The following is a 21,622-nucleotide window of genomic DNA, read 5'->3' as shown; positions in this document are numbered from 1 at the left end:
ACATCATATCGCCTATAGAATTTCGAAATTTACCTTTTTGGATAAGTTTGAAAAGTAATTTATAGAAAATGCAATAATTGTATAGTTGATTTCCGTACTATCCGGCATACTAATAAAAATATTAACTCAGAGCATACGGGTGTATCTTAATCACAGATGCTATCTCTATCTGATACGTTAGCAATGTCACTTGACAGACAAGGACAACTGTAAGATAATACTTGGTTTAAAAAAATCGTACGCAATAAAGGTTTCCTAATAGATATTACATTTTTCATGTCTATCTTTAGGTATACATTGACATCTACTTTCTTTCATATTTAATATTAGATCAAGATTTTTACCGGTGTAAGCGTGTCCAGCGTAGCGTTGCATTGCGCGATCCAGGCGAGCGTGTCGCGCAACGCGTGCTGCAACTGACCGAGGCGCAGTAACGCTCGCTCGAGCTGCTGCTGCCGCTCCACCATACCACGCAGCAGCGCCGCCCACCGCGCGTTCACCTCGCTCAGCGGCTGTTTTATAGCCTGAGCCTGCTCCGCTGACGTACGCTCCGTCAGCTCTGCCGCTTGCCTGTATCATAGTGAATGTTATGACGTCACGATATATAGTAATGATATACGATATCAAACGAGCTATAACGAATGTGGAGTGCTGTTAGTGAAGAATTAACATATTGAGGCAAATTTATAAATTGATCGCATGTAATGTTTTCATGCAAGTAAATTTTTACCTAAGTATGTTATAAATTATTGTATTCATCGTCGATTTGTTTTTTATTTTCAAACTGTGAATTACTATGAAGAGAATACAAATAGATGCTACTGTAAATATGTTCCTATATAAATGAAAATAATTCTAAAAACAAACAACAACAGACAAAAGCTATTAGGTTAGAAGAAGACATGAAAACATTGACAATATAATATTTCAATTATGACAAACAAATGTGAGTTTTTCACCAAGAATTATTATACACAGAAACTGCTACGGTAACTTAAGGCAACGTTATAAGTTAGTCACGTTTTAAAAAAAAGTTTCTGTGCATAACAATTCTATTCTGTAAGTGTAATTTTTTTATATTATGATGATGTCATAAAGACCTACAAAGTACGGCAACAACACAAGGTGTGACGAACTCAAGCAAAACTCATCAATATAAATATAATTCTTGCCTCAATAAACTCCTGATCAAGGCGATTGTAGCACGAGGGTGGGAATAAAAAACATAAGTATTAGTATTATTATTATTAGTATAATATACCATAGATACCAGTTTTGTTTCTTTTACCAATAATTTAAGGGAGTATAACAATTTAAACATTGTGCATTAATTAAATTTCAACGGTGCTTAGGGTGCAGAATATTTAGCCAAAATATTAAACACAATTAGCTATCAAAAGAGGAAAAAACTGACACATTTGTACATTTCTCTCAAATACTGTTTTGAAGGTAAAATCATTTACAAAAATAATAGTAAATTCAAAATTTCTCTTTAAGGTAATAGAATGATCCTTACCTGTTCAAAGACTCGACTTTGACCATATGCGGGTCGACCTCCTGCTTGAAGGTGGCCAGCTGGGCGATCTGCCGCTTGACTGCGTCGATGTCGGAGCCGAGCGGGCCCATGTGCGAGAACTTGTCCTCCGCGTGGTCCAGGAACTCGAGGAGATTCTGTCATAGACAAGAGATATGAACACATGTGTAATACTAGATCGATTACACAGCTAAGAGGATGGGTTTATGTGAGGCACTTAAATTTGTAAATTTTTGGATTTAATAGATTTTACCTGTCAGGGGAATAAAAAGAAAAAAAATTATATTTTTCTTCCAAAACTTATATTTTATGGACTGTATTAAAAAACCTTTTTGTAATTTTCACTAATAAATATCCTTTAAATAAGCCTTCGAACTTCAAATGCCAACAAATATAACTGTACCTGAAGCGTGTCATGGAACTCCATCGCCTTCTCCATGGCATCGATGAGATTCTCCTCCCTGCGCGCGTAGAGCGCTGTTATGTTGTCCCAGGCATGGTCGATGTCCTCCATGTGTTTCTTGACCTCGGGTTTGTCTGGCTCGCCGCACATCGACATGAGGGTCGAACCCGTCTTCCTGACCTTGTCCACATCGGGCTTGGCCTGGTCGATTTCCATACGGATGTCCTGCAGAGCCAGTTGCTGCCTCTGCAGGGCGGGCGGCGTGGCGGCCGGCGGCGGCTGCGACTGTAGCGCGTCGCGGAGGTCAGCTAGTGCGCGTGATACGCGCTCCAGCAGGGCCCAGAATTTACGAGCCAACTCCATTGCCTCGGCGAGTGTGCGGCCGCGGTTTCCGCTTGCGTTCTGAACGGCATCCCACAACCTATGCAAGGATACAAAATATGAGTATCACACATATTTTTGCAGATTTATTGAACACAATATTTTATCTTTACTTATAAAAGGTCTGTAATAATATAGTCTGTAATATTTTTGACACAATTACTCATATTCTATTAATACATACTTGTTGAGTTTCTCCAGCTTGTTGCGGATGTCTCTAACGGCGGGGTCGCTCTTGTTGGCCTTCGCGATGACGTCAGAGGCCGCACGCTGCACCGCGTTGTATGCCTCCTTGCGTTTCTCGAGATCTTCTATGAGAGCGTTGTTCTCGTCCATTTGGTCTCTGTGAAAGTCATATTCATTATTAAGCAAAAAGTTTCTTCAAACTATTTTGTTTAGTGGAAATTGTTTTAAAGTATATGTAAATGAAATTTAAGATAGAATGACAGCACACTCACTGAATCTTATGCGGGTGCGCGGAGACGGGCTCTGCGTTTTGCAGTTGGTCCGCGGCGCCGGCGAGCGCGCGCACCATACCGTCCAGACGCTCCGCAAATACCGACGACTCTTGAAGAGCCTGGGGACAAAAATAATATGTTAATGACAATTCAAATAAATGACATATCAATGATGTAAAATAATAAAAAAAATAACAGTTTAGAGTTTAGAGAATTTAAACATTTTCATGAAATAAATATGCATACCTGTTCCAACTCCTGTTGGCGCTGCCTGAGCTCGGCCCGCAGCGCGTTGTAACGCTCGCAGTCGTTCTCCACGATGTCCTGTATCTTGGCTGCGTCATCTTCGCCGACGAGACGAGACAGCGCCTCGCCAGTCTTTATCAGTTTGTCGACTAACGGCTTGTGCCCGGCAATCGACTGTTGCAGCATCTATAAAAATAATAATCGTAAGGAACAATATTTTTCTTATTAGCTAATAGCTTTACGTAGCACTTACATTTTGTTAAAGTATTAAAATCATTCAGTGATTACAAGTACCTCGTTCTTGTCTTGCTGCTGCACGATTTGCTCGGGGCGCAACGCCGGCATAGCCAACATCTGCACTTGCTTCTCCATGTCGTCTAACCACGTCGACAAACTGTAAAAAAGTTTTGTATTTAATACGATTTTCATACAGTAAATAATACTCTTTGCATGGTAAACAAAACATTTATTGCCATAAGTTAGGGATTAGTAAATAAAATTACCCGTGATGTGTATCAGCGAAGTGTTCCGCTAGCGGCAGGGCCTGCTCTAGAGCGGCCAAGCGCGCGCCGCTTAGCTGTCCGACCTCGTCCATCATCTCACGCAGCTCCTCGCTGCGTTCGCGGATGACCGCGGCCTCGTCAGATGATTGACATTCACGAAGAACCTAAGAAGATAGAGAACAATTCTAATTATCTTGTAGCAGTGTTTTAGCTTTCACCTTACAAAAAATAAAATATTTGATGTTCCAGGTTTGATGTTTATTTGCTATAAGATAGCGGAATCAACTTAAAGTAAATTCACATAAGATAATAAAGAAAAAATACAATACCTTCTTAGCCTGTGCAAGCAGATCGCGCGCACGCACACGTTGCGCCGCGACGTCGTCGTTGAGGGGGCGATGCCGCGACAACTGACCGCGCAGTAACTCCGCCTCCGCCGCCGGCGGCTCGGCCGATCGCAGTGCCGAGTCCACGCCACGCAGCCATTCAACAAGCTCCTCCATATCGCCTACTACTTCCAGGGAACGCTAGAGAAAACACATATTTATTAATGACGTATAAATATATTTTAAAAAGCACAAACCAAATAATTACATTGCTTCGTTTTGAAACATCTGAGTACTGTTCACATGTAGCCATTAAGATTTTAGAGGCAATGAAACAAGGATCCTATATAAATTTAATTTTACCTTCTTGCTCAGAAGGAGGCGTTCGGCCTTCCTCTGTATCTGCTCAGCGATTACGTCGAAGCGGCGGTTGTCTCTGGTTACGATACCCTCGATGTGGGTCGCGCCTTCTCCGGGGGAGATCTATAAAAAGTATTTTTATAAGAACAAAATCAGTTTTGTCTATGTCATAGTATGTCGTTTTTGAATGAAATAAAACTCATGTTTTACAAACCTGGCACAATTGTGGGCCAACAAGATTGATGCTGTCCAAAAGTGGCCTGAACTCTTGCAACTCAGCCTCCAACCTGAGAATGTCTTCCTCGCGTGGCTCGACTGATTGCAAGCATGTTTCAGCACTCGACATCCATTCCGATAATCTGCGCAGATTTCGTGTTTCAATTTATTGTATTTCATTGCTTTAGAGAAATTATTATATTTTATATTCAATATCAAGTCGTGTAGCAGAAACATGACATACCTACTTTAAATACTATTTTCTTAACTACATTCAACTTAAACTCATCAAATCCAAGATCTAAATAACACTTTGACTGAGGTCGAAAAAGACATAGAAAAAATATATAATAAAGTATAGTCCACACCAGAACAAGTCGTTAGGCTTACCTGGTATGAGCGTCATACAGCTGCTGCACAAGCGGCAGAGCCTCTGACGCTCGGCGCAGCAGGTCGGCGCCGCGTGACGTCAGATCGTTGTATCGCCGCTGCAGCGCGTCCAACTTGTCCTTGAGCTGCAGCGCCTCGTCACCGGAGATGTGTTTCATGAGCTCCAGCCCGGACTCCACAGTGCTATCTACGGCCTCCTGTTTGGACGCTATTTCTTCCGTCTTTTCCTGTAAAAAAAAAAAATAATAAATATATATTTGTGACATCTTTTACATAGACAATTGAGAATTACCATTTGAAAGTTCCGTACCAAACTTGTTACAATAATTACAATTTGTATAGAAACATTTTGGCGAAGTAAATAAATTAATAAAGAGAAAATATAACTTACAGCGAGCTCATCCATTTGCCTAAGCAGTTTCTCCATGTGCACAGGCAGGATCTTTCTCTTGGCGAGATATTGTTCCATGCCGTCCATCCAAGCTGACAGGTCCTGGTACGTGAGCACCAAATGTCTGAGACCCTTGCGGGAATTGTCCAGCAGGTCGCCAACATTCAAGCTGTGGTCCACCAGAGCCTGGTACCTATCGGTGGCGGCCTGGAGCCTGTCAGCTAAGACGGTGGCTTCATCGTCTCCTACGAGACCCATGAGAGTGGAAGCGGTCTCGGTGAGTTGTTTGAATGGCGGCTGTTTCGACAGGATATCGTCGTGGATTGCCTGAAAAATATGTGACGTTTAATAGTGCCTACATAAGTGGCATCCAATAAGACTCAACAATATAAAATACATTGTTGAATTGAAGTTTAATTCCAATTCATTTAGCTTTATAATCCTCAAGTCTCACCTTGTGCTCTCTGATCTTCTGCTGTATTTTCTCCTCATCAGTAGGCACCAGCTCGAGCACTCGTACCTTCCGTTCGGTGTTACCGAGCCACTCGACCAAGGGCTGCAATTGCTCTTGGAATTCCTTAGCCACCTGCAGATGATAAATTGTTTTGTAACTAGGACATATCACTTGCATAATATTATATTTACTTATGTTTAGTTTTGTTTCAAAATTATAATGTAACGAGCTTTTGCCCGCGGCTTCGCTCGCGTTAAGAAGTATTATTATATACAATTTTCATCCCTTATTTGAACCCCTTGGGGTTAGAATTTATCAAAATCCTTTCTTAGCGTAGCTTATGCCTACGTTATAACATCTACCTGCCTGCCAAATTTCAGCCCGATCCGTCCAGTGGTTTGGGCTGTGCGTTGATAGATCACTGGCGCGTGCCAAGAAACGTAACATTTTGTTTTTTATCCATTGTGGTACTTACTACATGAAATGTACTAGACAGTTTTATTGGCCGTTATGTCACCTTAAAACATTTAATGGATTTCTTTAGAAAAGAAGATAAACATACTTTCATAGCCTGCTCCAGATCGAGCATTCTCTGCTGTGCACCGCTGGTAAGCGCGTCGAAGCGTTGCATCAAACCACGCAGTTGTTTCTCAATACCCTTGCGTTCCGCGGCGTCGCAGCCCGCGGCTACCTCATTACCCATCGTGAATAGAGACGACATCGAGTTCTGACGGTCCATGAGCATCTTCTTCAAGAACTGGTGAAAAAAAAAAACATTTGAAATTAGTTATAAAACTTTGATATTTAGAAGGACGGTCTATACTTTTTTAAGTCAAGTTAATTTTTAATTTACTTGGCTATAACAAAAAAATAACTGACCTTCTGTTCCTGCAGCTGTGCCTTCACTACCTTGTAGTCGGCGGATGGTGGTTTCTGGTTATTGACCATGTCTTCGGTATCGGCGAGCCACTTCTCTAGACCAGCTAGAGCCTCGGCAAACTTGCCCGACTGTAGCAGACCTACGTCAAGGCGACGTTCGCGCTCGTTCGTCTGTGTGGACAAAAGTTACTTTATTTAAAGATGAATCAATGATAAATAACAATAAAAATAAATATGTTTTACTCGGCACGCGAGCTTTAAGAAATCAGTTAGCATTTGGAATTTAAAAACATTATTTAGCACTATTGTCTTTTTTTCTGTTTTTTTTTTTAATTTTGTTTTGTGAATTTGTTGTTTTTTGTGCTTTTGTTTTATACAGTTATACCATCATAGTATTTATCTGTATTCTGTATTATTGTTTTAAATATCTTGATTGTTTGTATAGTGTCGGATTTTTCTTGTTTTTATTTTAAATGTAGACCGTACTTTGTGTAATATTAAAATTTTTGTTGAATAAACGTTTATTTATTTTATTTATAAATATTAAACTAACATATTATTTTAGAGATATGTATGTATATATCATACCTTATCCTTCAAAGCGTTCCATCTGTCGTTCATCTTCTCCAGATCTTTCTCGAGCTGCTGTGTGGAGACACCCTGGTGGGCGGATCTCACTAGGCCTTGGCCGATCTTGTTGCAATGCGTCACGTTCTGACCCAAAGGCTCCAGCGTGCGCTTCTTCAGATCCGCAAAGTCCTTCTGTTGCACTCTGATTTGGTCCACTTCAGATGACACGGGCTTCAAATTGCGTACTTGTTCAGACGCCTAAAATAAAATAATTTTATGTTATTAACAATACAAATATTAAACATTAAACGAGCTACCAATCGAACTTTTTAATAAGTTTTACATTACAAACTTACTTCGTCCACATCATCCATAACAGCGTCGTAGGCTTTGTAGAAAGCCTCCAACTTGCTCAGCGTGTCATCTAGATCTTGTTCCTTAGAACGAGCCTTCTCGTCCAACTTGGCGAGTTGCTTACGGATGCCCTCCACTTGATCTCGTGCCTTAGAGGCATCGGAGTAGCCACTATCGGCCAAGTTTTCAGCGGCGCGTTCGGAGTCAGCAATCAGATCGTCGGCCTGCTCCAGGCGCTTGTATAGGCGACCCAAGTCGTCGAGTTGCGCCTTCACCGTCTTAACCTCGCGGCCGGGCGGTTTGATGCTATCCAGCTCCTTCTCCAAGTCAGAAATATCATGGGATACTCCTTTGATCTTATCCTGAAAATGATGAAATATTTAAAAACAGTCATACATAAATGTACTTATTACATAATTTACAACTCATATAATTAATCTAATTCATTACGCGTCAATTACCTGGAACTGCGCGTACGCAGCGGCGGCACCGGCGATACGCTCACGCGCGTCGTCGGTCTGCGCCTCCAAGTCTCGGAGGCGGTCTGCGAGCGCACGCGCCGTCTCTTCTAGGACAGGACGTGCACGCTCTGCCGCTTCCGAACCTCCGTACTCGGCCGCTAATGAAATTATGTCGTCCGCAGCCATGTTCACGCTCTGAGGAGTTAATGCTTACGTCAGTGGCTAGTTTTATAGATGCAAAAAAAAATATTTAATTCGTTGGCTTACTTACTCAATACAATGCTTTACAATCACCAAATAAGATTTACATTTGTTAGGCTACTATATACTCAAGAACAATATGACGTCACTCACCTGTAGGGGTGCCCGCAATGCGTGCACGTGATCGGCCAATCGCGGCAGCTGGTCGGCCGCAGCAGCGCGCGGCGCCTGTAACGCCGTACGCAGCCGTTCCTCGCAACGCTCGAGCGGCGCCTCCACTGCGCGCACCTTCTCGCCAAACTCGCCGAGACGACGCGATAGCGCCTCCACGAACTCCGACGCTCGGAGTACCTCTGTTTCAAATTATTGTAAAATAAGAACAGCTTTGCCTGTTATACGCATTATGATATTTTATATTTTGTTGAAATTTCTTTTATAAGAGCCGAAAAGTATCAAGTATAATGAAATGGCTTGATTACAGCAATGTCACGAATAAGCCGTCGCTAAAGTCTGAAGGTGTTTCTTACCGTTGTTGATTCTGTCCCAACGCTCCTTCATATTGTCGAGTTGGTTTCTGACTATCTCCTGGTCTACATCACAGGAAGATATGAAGGTCTCACCCAACGTTTTGTTGTTCTCATATTCACCAGATCTACAAATAAATGGGAATTTATCTAGCTGCTCTATTTTATAAAAAAAAAAGAGCTTATAACATTCATTAATTTGTGGTGCTATTAAAGTTTCTATTTTTTCTAAACATTACCTCTTCCACACGTCGTTTCTGATCTGTTGCAGCTCACGTAGCTGCTTATCAGCGTCTTTCTTGGTGAATGGCGCTGGTGGCAATTTGGCCAATCGATCCTCAGCGTCTGAGAGCCAAGGCACGAAGGATTCTTGCGCTTTGGTGTATTTGCGGCAATTTTCCTGTTAAATATTTATTAAATAAATCTGTTAAATATTCCTGTAAAAAATTTAGCAAAAGTAACATTACCTTTCTAGTGTTTAGAGAAAATACGAATTATTAAAATATATTTACCATAGCTGCCTGGAGTCTAGTGTATCTGTCGACGGTCTCCCGCTTGAGTTTGTCCCACTGAGTCTGTATTCTGTCAAGATCCTTACGTAGGCCAGCGTAGGCCGGTTTCTTCTCCATTTCACGACCTATCGAATAACGTTTAAATGTAAGTAAATACGTTCTACTATTACGTTTACATGATAATAACATGGTAGATGGTCAGTTATAAATTAATAAAATAGTGAATATAAAATAGTTTGTACACATAATTTGACAGTTCAGTGTCGATTAAACAGCGTACGAAAAACAAAGTTACTTAGGGTTTGTCACATGTTTTGTTACCTGCAAGAGCTGTATAAATTGAGGAATACCAAAATATAGCCTAAGCTATTCACAAGTCGGCGGACCGCGGAAGACTTACCCTTATCCAGCAACATGATGATCTCGTGCTCGCGCTGCGTGAGGTCCCTGTACAGGGGCTCGTGTCGCTCCAGCTGCTGCGTCAGTCGCGCGCGGTCCGCGGACACCTGCAGCCGCGCCGGTAACGCACCCGCCTCCGCCGCCAGCCAGCCCAGAGTACGGGCAACACTCTCTTCCAGGTGACGGCCCTCCCTGATACAACAATAAACATATAGTTAGTTTTTTAGGGTCTGTTTCATTACTTCCTGATAAGTGCGGGATAGGCTATCTACGACTTAAATTGACAGATAGAGTATAGAGAATCTGTCAAATAAGTTGTGGATAGCCTATTCGGCACTTTATCAGGAAGTGGTGAACCGTGAAAAGGTCCGAGGCCATAAATATAATAAACTAGATGAAGTCCGCAACTCCGTTGCGCCAAAATTAGTTAATCGCGCGGGAACCGTACATTTTTTCGGGATAAAAGTATCCTATGTCCTATCCTAGACTCAAAGTATCTCTGTACCAAATTTCTGGCCAATCGGTTGAGCCGTTATGGCGAGAAGAGGTAACAGACAGGTACACTTTCGCATTTATAATATTATAGTTTGTGCGTTTTAAGATGATATGGGTGACACCCGTAGCAAGGAATATGAGATGCTACGGGTTTTTTTTACAAGAAAACACAAAATCAAAAAACAAAATGTAATAAATTATATTCCATCTACAAAAACAAATTTTTCCTATAATTGTAAATGAATAAAAATGAAAAGTTGCTAAATGCTTACTTATTAATATAAAATTATAAATTTTAACTGTGAAAATTATTGTTACGAAAATATTTAAAAAATGTCATATGCATGAAATGGAACTTATGCCAATAGAGATTGACACTGTTGAATCGCAATCAAATCGATAAAAAGGGCGGCCATTTTAAATCGCCGGCGCCACTCCGAAACGTCAGTACGAAATCGATAATTTCGATTGCAATTCCTTTACGAAGTGATTCGATATTTTTAAATTATCGATTAATTTTCTTAGGTAACTTCCCTACTATTGTCAATTATAATGTGTCACCCATATCATCTTAAAACGCACAAACTATAGTAATAGTAATAAGTAATACATTAAAAAAAACTTTAAGCGATCGATTTGACATTTGTTAGGTTGGCGTTTGTAACTAATTTTGGATTCATTTATTCAGATACTTTTGGATGTTTTTATTTTATTTTACAATACAAGATTATACTAACAAGAAAATCAGTTTGGAACAAAATCAATATAACTCCTTATTACACTCTATAATCGGCAATACTCCAGGATAACTCACTTAAGAGCAGCCTCCGCTTCAGCCCTAGCGTGCTCGACGTCTCTCTGCAGCGCGTCGAGTTTACGCTGTGCGGCGGCCAGGCGCGCCATGATGTCAGCTCGCGCGCCGGGCTCCGCTAACGCCGCGGCCAGGTCCTCGCCCGCCGTCTGTAGAGCTGCTAGCAGGGGACGTTGGCCTTCGATTTGACGCTCTAGGTTCTGTGACACAAAGAAACACAAGTGAATACATATTGAGCCAACTAATTAAAACACTTACAAAACATATAGTCCATGCAAGGTTTGTTACTGGACAAGACAAAAGTAGGAAATGCTGTTTCTATTGTCTAATAGACTATAAAAGAAGTCTAATATGTCAGAGAGATATAAGTAATAAGACTATAATATATCCTCTCCTATCCGTATAGCTATAGAAAGTCGGCGTTAGTATTATGCATACCTCAATTTCTCTCAGTCGTTCAGCGGGCTCCTGTATGGAGCTGGTGTCATGCAGGCGGTCGGCGATGGCAGCCAACGCGTTGTTGAACCGCTGTAGACCAGCGTCTAACTCGCGAGACGAGTCCGCCGCCGCGCCGAGGCTTGACGCACGTTGCTCCAACCTGGATAAAAAGTGGTTGATTATATATTATACAGCTTATTCAAATGCTCATTAAATTCTTTCTGTGGTTTTTTAATAGGAGTTTCTGATAAATAAAAGCTTCAGAAACTGGCCTTTGACTTAAGGTTCACCAGCGCTTTCGATTGGCTAACGTCAAAATAATTTATCAATAAAAAAACGTTGTTTAACTAATTAACACAGTTAAAAAAATAAAAACCTTAGCAGAAGGCATAAGACTTCCATTTAAAAAAAATATTATACAACAAGCAGCCGCCATGTTTATTTAGACTACGAACTAACGTTTTGCTTTTCATTAAAAAGTTACAGCATTAAAAAAAAAAACAAGCGACCACACTAAAATTTTTTATTAGCAACATATTGTGATATTATTTATGTAATCGGTCAAAAAAACTCACTTGTTAAGCAGATCGGTCCAGCGATCCTGCAGATCCTTCAGTTTGTTGTTGAGCTTGTTGGCATCGGGGTCGTTGTGCGGCAGGCGCTGTAACACCTCGCGCGCCACTTCCTCCAGGTGCGACAGTTGTGGTTGTTGGCTGCGGAACTCCTCGCGCAGGACTTGCACCTGTTCGATCACGAGAATCGTAAATACTTTATATACGACAAATAACCCTTTACGTATATAAATACAACAGATACTCTCTACAATGTTTTGTGCTCGTCTGTTACATTAAAAACGCAATATAGGCTTGATTGATTGACAAGAACATAACTTTGTGTAATATGTCCTGTGTAGCTATTTTTATCAGTAAGGTTGGGTTGCACCGACTTACTTTAACTATAACTGTAACTTTAACTATAACTACAATGCAAAATGTCAAATCTTTGGTTAAAGTCAAAAATGGATGCCATATTTAACCATAACCTTGAGCTCGACAAGGCTTTAGATGTACGTGGCGAATAAAGGAACTAACGCTGTCATCGTACAAAAACGCAATTTTTGACAGTTCTCCTTTACCAGCAGCGCCCGCCCACGTTTCATTTCAAGCCTTGTCGGACCAGCTATCATCTGTCAAATTCGGTGGTCAAAGTTAAGGTTAAAGTTAAAGTTAGCATTAACTATAACCATAACTTTGACCATAACTTTAACTTTAACCACGCCTCTGGTGCAACCCACCCTAAGAGGTTTATGTTTAAGAATTAAAGGCGTTTGTATTGCAATGGGATTGCAATAGAGTAATTATGACTTGAAACTGGGACAGTATGTTATAACTTATACTACTCATCATATCTCTAACCACTGACAATGATGACTTAAGGATTAGGCTGCGTTTCCACCAGAGATGTGCGATGGAAATGTGTCGTGCGAGGATGTCTAGCTGTGCTGTAAAAATGTGTAGGTGTAAAAACCTTCAAGAAAAGAGCGTATACCCTCTTAAAAGGCCGGCAACGCACCTGCAGCTCTTCTGATGTTGCGAGTGTCCATGGGCGACGGTAGTTGCTTACCATCAGGTAACCCGTTTGCTCGTTTGCCCCCTTATTTAATAAAAAAAAAAAAAAAAAAAAAGATGTTTCCGCCAAAGCTGTGCGATGAAAATGTGCCTACGAAGATGTGTAGCGCAGCTGAAAATACGCTGGTACAGTATGCGCAAACCTAGCAATACATCTATATCAACATATCTCTCGCACACATTCCTCGCTGCACATCTCTCGCACACATTCCTCGCTTGTTTTGTATGCGCAAAAATCTAGCTCCGCTAAGCCGTTTCCACCAGAGCTGTGCTGACCGAGGCGAAGTAAATGAAGCGATTCTATTGGTTCTTTACAAACACATCCCTCGCTACGCTTCCTCGCACATCTCTGGTGGAAACGCAGTATTAGAAGGTTCTTAATATTGATAAGTATTTAATATAACGCAGATTGTCGTAATAGAAATACAGCAAAAATAAGCTAAGACATACTTTTTTAGCATTTAAATATAGTGCTGATTTAATTCTAGAAGCATACCTGTTGCACTTGAGTCTGGACCATCCTAGAGTCGGAGGAGATGGGTCCGAGCGCGGCCATCATGCGCTCCTTCGCGCCGAGCCACTGCGACAGGTTGTTGTGTGTGTCGTGGAAGTCCTTCATCTCTTCCATCAAACGGATCCTGAAAAGAAGAAGGAATTAAAGCCTTACTAGTTTACGAAATTAAATTGCTACTATGTTTACGAGCAGTTTGAATTAAAAAATGTTAACTACGCCTTTAATTATTTTAAGCAAACACTAATTATATTATCGACTACACCTTTAATTGTTTTAAGCAAACACAAAATTATAATGTCAATATGTTTAAAATAAAATTAGTAAAATCTACGTGATCTAAGTGAAAAAGCAACTTACGTGTCCTTGAGTTTATCGTGCAGGGCTTTCCATCTTGAAGCAATTTCTTCAGTCTCGTCGTGGAGACGGTCCGCGCCTTCCACGCTCTGCTTACGACGGAGCAGTTCACGAACCTATAATAAAGTTCTTTATAATACTATCAACTATTATGACTGGGGAAAAAGTCTTGGGTTAAAAAATTTCGATGTCCCACAATATCGTCCCAGGCTTAAAATATCTTATATCTTTAAACGAGCAATTCTTGTATATATATATATATCATCGAATACCGAGCAAAGCTCGGTCAAATAGCTAGTTTTATTGTTAATACTCAAATGCCCAAGGTTTTGAATCAGAGTAGCTTGAACTTACCTGTGTTTTGGTTGAATCCAAGATGCTCTGCTTCTCATACATCTCTTCGAGAACAACTCTCGCCTGTTTAATGATCTTATCAGCTTCTTCCTTTGTGTTGGGCACGGACTCCTTCGGGAGTTGACGTTGCACCTGCAAATATTAGCGAGATTTTATAGGAGACTTGAGTTAAACCTCATAAGTCATGTTATTCGTCTGTACGAAATGCCAATTTCGTAACTGTAAGCATCTGAATACTTACCAATCTGTTTCGAAAGAAAGAGGAAGAATGTTGTATTGAAATTGTTTTCTCTTTTGAAAAAGGAAAAAATGTTGCCATATAAATAAAATACTTTCCTTAAATGGCAATACAACTTTTTGGAACGTAAAAATCCTTACCTTATCCAAGAAGCTGTTCAGATTGCGCAGGCTGTCCAGATGTTTGCGGACCTCCTCCCTGATGGAGTCGAGCTCGGCCTGTCTGTCCGACAGCTTGGTGCCAAGCAGCTCGTAGCGGTTGTTGATCTCCGACATGTGCTGCTGCACTGGAGAAAGTTCTGGAAAAGTTTATTTGTTGAGAAACATGAAAGTGAAACTGTAATTCTATGCCAGTTGCCACTTGCCACCCACAAAGACGGTAAGTATTATTTTTAACCATAACCCATGACGGACGCAATACGTTCAAAACAACTTCTGAAAACGAATTGTCGAAGCGAAATGCACCATATTTATAGGTTTTAAACGCAACAATATATTCTATTTCTCAGACTGTAGCGTCCTTGATTACACTACACATTTTTACTTGAAAGTTTGAAATATTTGAGAATGTCAGGTGGGCGTTACCTTCAAGATGGAAGCCGTCCTGGCTGGAGCGGCGGCTGGAGAAGCCGGACGAGGCGGAGTGCGCGGACGCCGGACTGACTAAACCGCGCACCTTACCAGGCGACGGGGAACGCATCTCGCCGCGACCTGTGAACATAATGAGTTATGAACGCCGTGTTTTAGTTTATGTAGAAAAGGAACGATTGGAATTTGTCAACACTGTACGCACCGTACGCGTCAAATGCACCGCATAGTGCACGAAATGTGGCGCGTACGGTGCGGACGAATGTACGTGTGTATGATAAATATGGGCTCTCCTTTAGGGCAAATGACTAACCCCTTTACAGATAAAAATATTTACGCAACATTTAAAGTCAATAGCATATTTTGTCATATGACTTTTGCTGTTAGCCAGAGTAGGAAAAGCAGGCCTAATATTACTACTGTGACATCTGCAGTTTTATTTAGTCGACGGTATTCTATCTAAGTAGCGTTTACTTTATAAAATAATAAAAAAAATTATAGTATATATATATATATATATATATATATATATATATATATATATATATATATATATATATATATATATATATATATATATAAGCATTTACTAGGATTGAATTACTCACTCGGCGTCTGTCTCTTGGTTGGGCTGTACATCTGCCGCTTGCGGTGCGGGCTGTCGGCGCGGTCGCCGCGAGTCAGCGCCTCGTACATAGCGGCCGCTTCGTTCACCTGAGACAAGAATTTTAATATATATAAATAAGTTCCCCGTATTTTCTAAATAGCGAGTTTAAAATGTATGCGAACACAAAAAGACTTTATTGCCAAGTTGTTAGCAAGAAAAGTTGTGTCATCGCCTGGAGAGTTTTTGTAACAGACTCAAATTAAACAAATCTCTTTACTTCAAAATATAATATGGTTGGTCTAAAAAATCTTTGTAGACTTTGTGACTACCTCATTATTGAAATAAAGAAGCGAGTATTTCTCTTTAAAGAACATCTGAAACGCTAACAACTTCTTTAAAGTTTGGACTTACCCGATCCATGGTATGAGAGAAGTCCCTGTACTCCTTGGTGAGTGGCCGGAGCTCGTCTTGCTGGTGTTTGATGACGTCCAAATCCACGGCGACTGGACGCAAGTGGTTCACGCGAGTCTCCATCATTTGCAGCCATTCAATGACCTATTACATACATAAATAATAATTTATAATACTGTATTTGCTTTATAGTTTATATGTTGTATAATATTATATCGGTTTTTTAAATATTTGAAAATATTTTTGACACTTTGATTTACGTATGACAAAAATGTTCGTGACGATGATACAGTATCGCAATAATATATTTTTCCGTATTTTCATTTTTATCATGTTATTTTTTCTTTCATTTGCAAAATATACTCATTGAAAATATTTTGTTCTTTTCGTTCATCTTTTCATTATCATTAATTTTACCTGTGCTCTGAGGCTCTCGTATTGGTTAAGCTGATCTGCCCGTTGTTTGGAGAGCTTCATTTTCTCTTCAAGAGACACGTTGAAGTCGCGCCATTGGTTTTCTAGGGCCTATGAAAAAATATAATGAGATTACTAAATTGAACAACATACTAAAATGTGAATTCGTGTAAATATTAAAATCAACCTTGTACAGGATAAATATTTTTAACTTTACAGAATGAATACACCTCACACCTGACATTATTTTCTTTGATTTTTGAGGTTTCATATAATTTAGGAATGAAACTAGGTTAAAATAAGCACTATACAATACATACCCTCATCCTATCACGTACGACGTGCGTATCAGTAACGTCCTTCTTGGAGATCAGTTGTTTGCCGTTTCTTAGACATTCCTCTAGCAGCGGCATGTTCTTATCCCTGTAACAGATTATGTTATTATTCAATAGTAATCAAAGACGTGTTTAAAGTTTTATAAATATTTTAACTATTACATAATATATTGTAATATTTGAAATTATTTTGTCTTTAATAGTAGTACCTGGTAGCGGTGAGCTCGTTGAGTCTCGCCCTCAGCTCGTCGGCGGGCAGGCGCGCGAGGTCGCGGTCGGACATGTCGGCCAGCTGCGCGCTCGCCGCCTCCAGCTTGCCCGCCTGCTGCGTGAACGTCGCCAGCTCGCCGGACACCTCCTCTATCAGCTGGTTGCGCTTGTTCAGACGCTCTAGCAGCTTCTCGAATCTGTTACGCATTAAAATCAAAATAGTGACTTGCGCTATAAAATATTTCTTAAGATTTATGTCATCTTAAAAGTATGTTATCGTATTATTTAGTATGAAAACGCATTAGATACATTTCTAGATAGATTTGTTACAGATCGTGAAAAATTGAATAAATAAATGTACCTAATTTTTTATTCTGTTCTTTACGAAAGTTTCATATAAATTTACTAAATAAATATATTACCTGTTATGCAAATCATCAGCGCGCTGCTCGATCTTCTTAGCGATGCGGGCGTTGGACGGCGTAAGGGCGGCGTCACGCGCGGCGGACCGCAGCTGCTGCAGCGCGGGCGCGCGGTTGCGGGCCTCGGCGAGCCGGGCGCGGACCTCGCGAGCTTGTTCCTCGAGTCGCTCGCGGATTAGAGATACGCCTTCCGACATCCTACAGGAGAGAGAGATAGATAATATCACACTCTGTTTTACAAATGCAGCACTAGCACGCATTATACAGCGTAATACTCAACGTTTAATGTTTCAACTACAGTCTACAGCATAGTTTTGCACAGTCAAGCATTCACAAATAAACTTATTCACGTTCCGATTTACGGCACTGAATCACATTATTCATTGTTATTGAAAAACCGTGAAAATTTATATATACTTCATCCAGCCTACGACTAATTTGAAAAGTAAGAACAGTAAAAACTAATGTCGTATTTTGCTAAACACCATAAGTTAAATAAATTTTTCTAAACAATACTACTACTGCTTGTATTGTAGATGCAACACCTACTTGTAAGTATTCTCAGTGCCGGCGAGCCACTGCGCCTGCGTCTCGAGCGCGTCCTGCAGGCCCTGGCACTGCAGCAGCGCCGCCTCGAGCTCGGCGCAGCGCTCACCGACGGCGCCGCTCAGCTCGTTGTACCGCTCCGTCACCTCGATCACAGGCACTTCCAACTGCCGGATCTCGGCCGGGGTCACGTTGCCTTCCAATGACTTGACTAGTTGGTCGCATGCCTAAATATAACAAATACTTGACTGTTGAGATAAGACAAAAATCTAAATAAGAGAATTAATTTACTTCGCATTTGATTACATAAAATTATAAGCATAGTAACGAAGTACAGGATAGTGGATGTAGTATGTTAACTTACGTCTTTAGCGTTATCTATGAGACGTCCCTGCGACAGTATCTCGTTGTGCAACGTCTTGGCCTTGGACAGCTGAGATTCCACCGACCGCGGTTCCCCGGCGACCGGCTCCGACACGATAGAGCGGACTTGCGGCTCCACCTTTTAACAATAAACCAATCATACTAAAGTAATGTATTGCAAATATGTGATAAGAATTAAGATTATTAGATCACTTCAAAGTTGCGACTTGTGACGAATTTAAGTCGAGTCAAATATGGCCGAACGCTTGTGTCAATATACGACTCACACGCGCGCAAAACGCCGTATCAGGTCAACAACATGTTTCAATTAGGTGCATCGCTGTTCGGCGAGCTCCATCCTCTAGTTTTTTTAATTTTATGGACGTAATTCGATATTAAAATGTGGGCTTAAATGTTAAAAAAGAAAGCTAAAAAACATTTCAACCGATCAAATATAACAATACATAATTATTGTACTCACAGTTTGCAGCCAGCGCTGCGCACGCTGGAGAGCGTCGCCATACCGTCCGGCGGTGTCGGCGGCGGCGCGCAGCGTGTCGAGCAAGCGCTGCGAGCGCGACACGAGCTCGGCGTGCCGGCGCCGCGCTAGCCCCGCCCTCTCGCGCACGGCGCTCTCGCCCGCCGTCACGTGCGACAGCCGAGCCGGCAACGACGTGCGGTAATCGTTCAGTACGGAGAGGAACTCCTACGTGGTGAAATATCCACATTAGTCTTGTAGTAAATGTATATAAATTGGTGTCTTTATAACTAATACTTACTCTTTTACTAACAATTCACTAAAAATATTCTTATCTAACACACAAAGTAGCTCTAAAGACAAAAAATTGTATAGCCCGTTCATTGTGTCACTTTTTGTAATGTTTACTACACATTTTGCAATTTTTTATTTTATTGAGTATATTTTATTCAAATAAACTGCAAATATTATAAAAAAAACATCTGTGACACAAACCTTGCTTTCGTCGACGAACTTCTGTGCGGCCATGGTGATAAACCTGAGATCGGCCTGATGCGCGATGACGTCAGAGACGAACTCGCGCACGTCGTCGCTGCGGTTGGTTAGGTGCTCGACCTTGGACAGGGCTACCTCCTTGTCCTCGAGCGTGCGGTACGCTCCCTCCATCCAAGTGTTGAACGTGTTGATTTCGTTGCTAAACAGATTAATTAATATTAACTACACTTTAATTAAAATATTGAGGCCCAGAATTGAAATTCATTTCGACATTTTATATAAAGTTTTGTCTCTCGATACGCCGTTTGGATTTGACATATTTACACAATGTTATAACTGATATTTGAGAATTATTCAATTTCAAATGCTTACGTGAACTTTCCGAGCTCGTCCCTAGCCGCAGCGAGACGGCGAAGCATCTTATCGCATTTGTCGGTGCATTTGTCGCAACGTTGTTTTAGCTGTCGCACACCTCGTTCTAGGGCTGCCACCTAAAAAAAATTAGTAATCCTTAGAAATTGTAAATATCAGGGATAATAAATAATGTTAGTAACGTAACATTATTATTTTAAAAATTAATGCACAAAATTGCACTCACTTCATGTGGAGCTAGCACATCGCCGCCAGAGATGAGAAGTTGCTTCGCTTGGTCAGCGCAAGCGGACACTTGGCGTTGGTGACTGTCTAGGTCGTCCTTGATGAGCTGAAAACAAAGAACATTAATTAATGAATAACATATACTATTCTTAGTACGTAATGTTATAAGTTTGAGATGAATTTAGCGCCAACCTTGAGAATGTTAATCTGGTTGCGCAGCTCATCCATGTCTTCCTTCACCGCTTCTTGGTTGGCTAACCGTTCCTCCACCACTGCGATCCATTCTAGCAACTTCGACAGTGTTTCGTCGCAAAGCCTATATTTCTCTTCAACTGCTTGCTGCATGTGGAATAAAAAATATATTAGATTTTTGAACTTACGATTTTTAACATTATAATTTACATGCTCATTTCGAGCTCCAGTGCAAAATACTAAAAAATCTAAAAATGCATTTCGATTCTACTCAGCTGTGCTGTACAATATACGATGATACGTGCTATAAGAACAGTGAAGTGGATACTGGCACTCTCTTTACTAATTTTGATAATAGAAACAAAGAAAACGATAAAATAATAAAAATAAACCCTGCAAATGAAACATAAATTGCGCATAAAACCATTAAGCAGACAATTGAGGATCTTACAAATATGGTCAATTTACACAGAGCGTGAAGATGAAAAAACACAACCAGTCAAATTGTTGCGTTAAACACAAATCTACGTGCAAAGAAGCAAAACATGCAAGCTGTGAAGACATGCAAATATCGATTCTGAAATTGATATTTGCATCGATCTTAATAGTAATGGTATCAACATCTTCATTATTAATAGAGTTTAATAGTTAGAGTCATTGTTATAAAATAAGACAAAGAAATAGTACCTCAAAAATCTGAAACTTTAAAAGACAAGTTTGAATATAATGTATGTACAATGAAAAAGAAATATTATGTTTTCCAGAGAAAGATCTTTTTTCATTTGTATCTGGTGACACATGAACATTTCCGACAAATGAAAAAAGACCTTAAAAGGACTTATTGATATCAGATCTGTATACTGTATAATGATAATGAAGTATAAATACTACCTTTGTGTATGGTTGCAGAAAATGTTTTACCATTGATATTGTGAATGTTTGCATCGCGAATGTCCATCATAAACCGACATCAAGATTGCATAGCGTTGTTCATGCATTCCAAAATAATATTATGAGAGAATACTTCCAAGAAATGAGTATATCGGAACGCAAAATATTCGGGTAGGTAGGATAATGCGACAAAATGTTTGATTTAATTTTTTGTGCCAGTAGTCATAGATTACTGGTTACAAATGAGGAAGCGAACGAGAAAGCGAAAGGTCAGTGACATGGGCCGAGACTTTTGTCTCGTCGACCTTCTCAATAACATTTCTTAGCACAAGTGATCATGGGGTTAGGTAATGAAGGTACGGTGATGTTTCTTAAAATCGTCGTTAATATGATCCCTCAAAGGCAAGCATTCACGTTTTAGCTCAAAAGGGCTCTTTAGCATCGCAGGCAACGGCTGGAAATAAAAAAAACAACATACATCGAGCCATATTACAAGGTGAAAAGCACGATTTACTAATAATATCGTTTGAAGATCTAATAAGTACCATTTTATGCAGACAGTATTTTAAAACAGCTGAAACTTAAAAAATGTTGTTTATTTATTTTAAAATAAAAAAATGTGTTATCGGTTTCTATTAAAACTTTGTGAGTCAACACATCTAAACAAGCAGCTCGCAATT

General features: G+C 40.4%; 1 protein-coding gene across 11 annotated transcripts in view; it reads right to left on the bottom strand.

Moving 5' to 3' along the window:
- Positions 1 to 21,622, bottom strand: part of LOC121727179 (microtubule-actin cross-linking factor 1) — a 204,574-nt gene that overhangs the window by 24,727 nt on the left and 158,225 nt on the right. For 7 of the 11 annotated variants that reach the window (XM_042114865.1, XM_042114892.1, XM_042114899.1 and 4 more), the window contains exons 28-73: positions 20,052 to 20,198; positions 19,861 to 19,965; positions 19,635 to 19,753; positions 19,263 to 19,461; positions 18,771 to 18,995; positions 18,291 to 18,428; positions 17,930 to 18,153; positions 17,381 to 17,578; positions 16,958 to 17,155; positions 16,734 to 16,836; positions 16,417 to 16,524; positions 16,000 to 16,143; positions 15,590 to 15,695; positions 14,979 to 15,104; positions 14,535 to 14,692; positions 14,157 to 14,288; positions 13,806 to 13,918; positions 13,431 to 13,572; positions 11,882 to 12,048; positions 11,307 to 11,466; positions 10,872 to 11,068; positions 9,564 to 9,754; positions 9,164 to 9,288; positions 8,891 to 9,051; positions 8,655 to 8,779; positions 8,281 to 8,480; positions 7,927 to 8,121; positions 7,468 to 7,827; positions 7,130 to 7,369; positions 6,542 to 6,712; positions 6,225 to 6,419; positions 5,663 to 5,794; positions 5,209 to 5,535; positions 4,818 to 5,044; positions 4,426 to 4,570; positions 4,215 to 4,334; positions 3,855 to 4,052; positions 3,526 to 3,689; positions 3,317 to 3,416; positions 3,023 to 3,208; positions 2,777 to 2,895; positions 2,503 to 2,661; positions 1,938 to 2,358; positions 1,517 to 1,671; positions 1,173 to 1,184; positions 345 to 570 (exon numbers count right to left, since the gene is read on the bottom strand). In XM_042114865.1, the coding sequence (XP_041970799.1) occupies positions 345 to 570; positions 1,173 to 1,184; positions 1,517 to 1,671; positions 1,938 to 2,358; positions 2,503 to 2,661; positions 2,777 to 2,895; positions 3,023 to 3,208; positions 3,317 to 3,416; positions 3,526 to 3,689; positions 3,855 to 4,052; positions 4,215 to 4,334; positions 4,426 to 4,570; positions 4,818 to 5,044; positions 5,209 to 5,535; positions 5,663 to 5,794; positions 6,225 to 6,419; positions 6,542 to 6,712; positions 7,130 to 7,369; positions 7,468 to 7,827; positions 7,927 to 8,121; positions 8,281 to 8,480; positions 8,655 to 8,779; positions 8,891 to 9,051; positions 9,164 to 9,288; positions 9,564 to 9,754; positions 10,872 to 11,068; positions 11,307 to 11,466; positions 11,882 to 12,048; positions 13,431 to 13,572; positions 13,806 to 13,918; positions 14,157 to 14,288; positions 14,535 to 14,692; positions 14,979 to 15,104; positions 15,590 to 15,695; positions 16,000 to 16,143; positions 16,417 to 16,524; positions 16,734 to 16,836; positions 16,958 to 17,155; positions 17,381 to 17,578; positions 17,930 to 18,153; positions 18,291 to 18,428; positions 18,771 to 18,995; positions 19,263 to 19,461; positions 19,635 to 19,753; positions 19,861 to 19,965; positions 20,052 to 20,198 (7,863 nt within the window). Of the gene's footprint in view, positions 1 to 344; positions 571 to 1,172; positions 1,185 to 1,516; positions 1,672 to 1,937; positions 2,359 to 2,502; positions 2,662 to 2,776; positions 2,896 to 3,022; positions 3,209 to 3,316; positions 3,417 to 3,525; positions 3,690 to 3,854; positions 4,053 to 4,214; positions 4,335 to 4,425; positions 4,571 to 4,817; positions 5,045 to 5,208; positions 5,536 to 5,662; positions 5,795 to 6,224; positions 6,420 to 6,541; positions 6,713 to 7,129; positions 7,370 to 7,467; positions 7,828 to 7,926; positions 8,122 to 8,280; positions 8,481 to 8,654; positions 8,780 to 8,890; positions 9,052 to 9,163; positions 9,289 to 9,563; positions 9,755 to 10,871; positions 11,069 to 11,306; positions 11,467 to 11,881; positions 12,049 to 13,430; positions 13,573 to 13,805; positions 13,919 to 14,156; positions 14,289 to 14,534; positions 14,693 to 14,978; positions 15,105 to 15,589; positions 15,696 to 15,999; positions 16,144 to 16,416; positions 16,525 to 16,733; positions 16,837 to 16,957; positions 17,156 to 17,380; positions 17,579 to 17,929; positions 18,154 to 18,290; positions 18,429 to 18,770; positions 18,996 to 19,262; positions 19,462 to 19,634; positions 19,754 to 19,860; positions 19,966 to 20,051; positions 20,199 to 20,826; positions 21,397 to 21,622 lie in introns of those variants that run through there. The other 4 variants (XM_042114947.1, XM_042114938.1, XM_042114883.1 and 1 more) reach the window with 2 other exon arrangements.

The sequence above is a fragment of the Aricia agestis genome, chromosome 1, assembly GCF_905147365.1.
Source record: "Aricia agestis chromosome 1, ilAriAges1.1, whole genome shotgun sequence".
NCBI classification, from domain to species: Eukaryota; Metazoa; Arthropoda; class Insecta; order Lepidoptera; family Lycaenidae; genus Aricia; species Aricia agestis.
The sequence above is the reverse complement of the archived record's forward strand: the minus strand, read 5'-3'. Positions and strand labels throughout refer to the sequence as shown.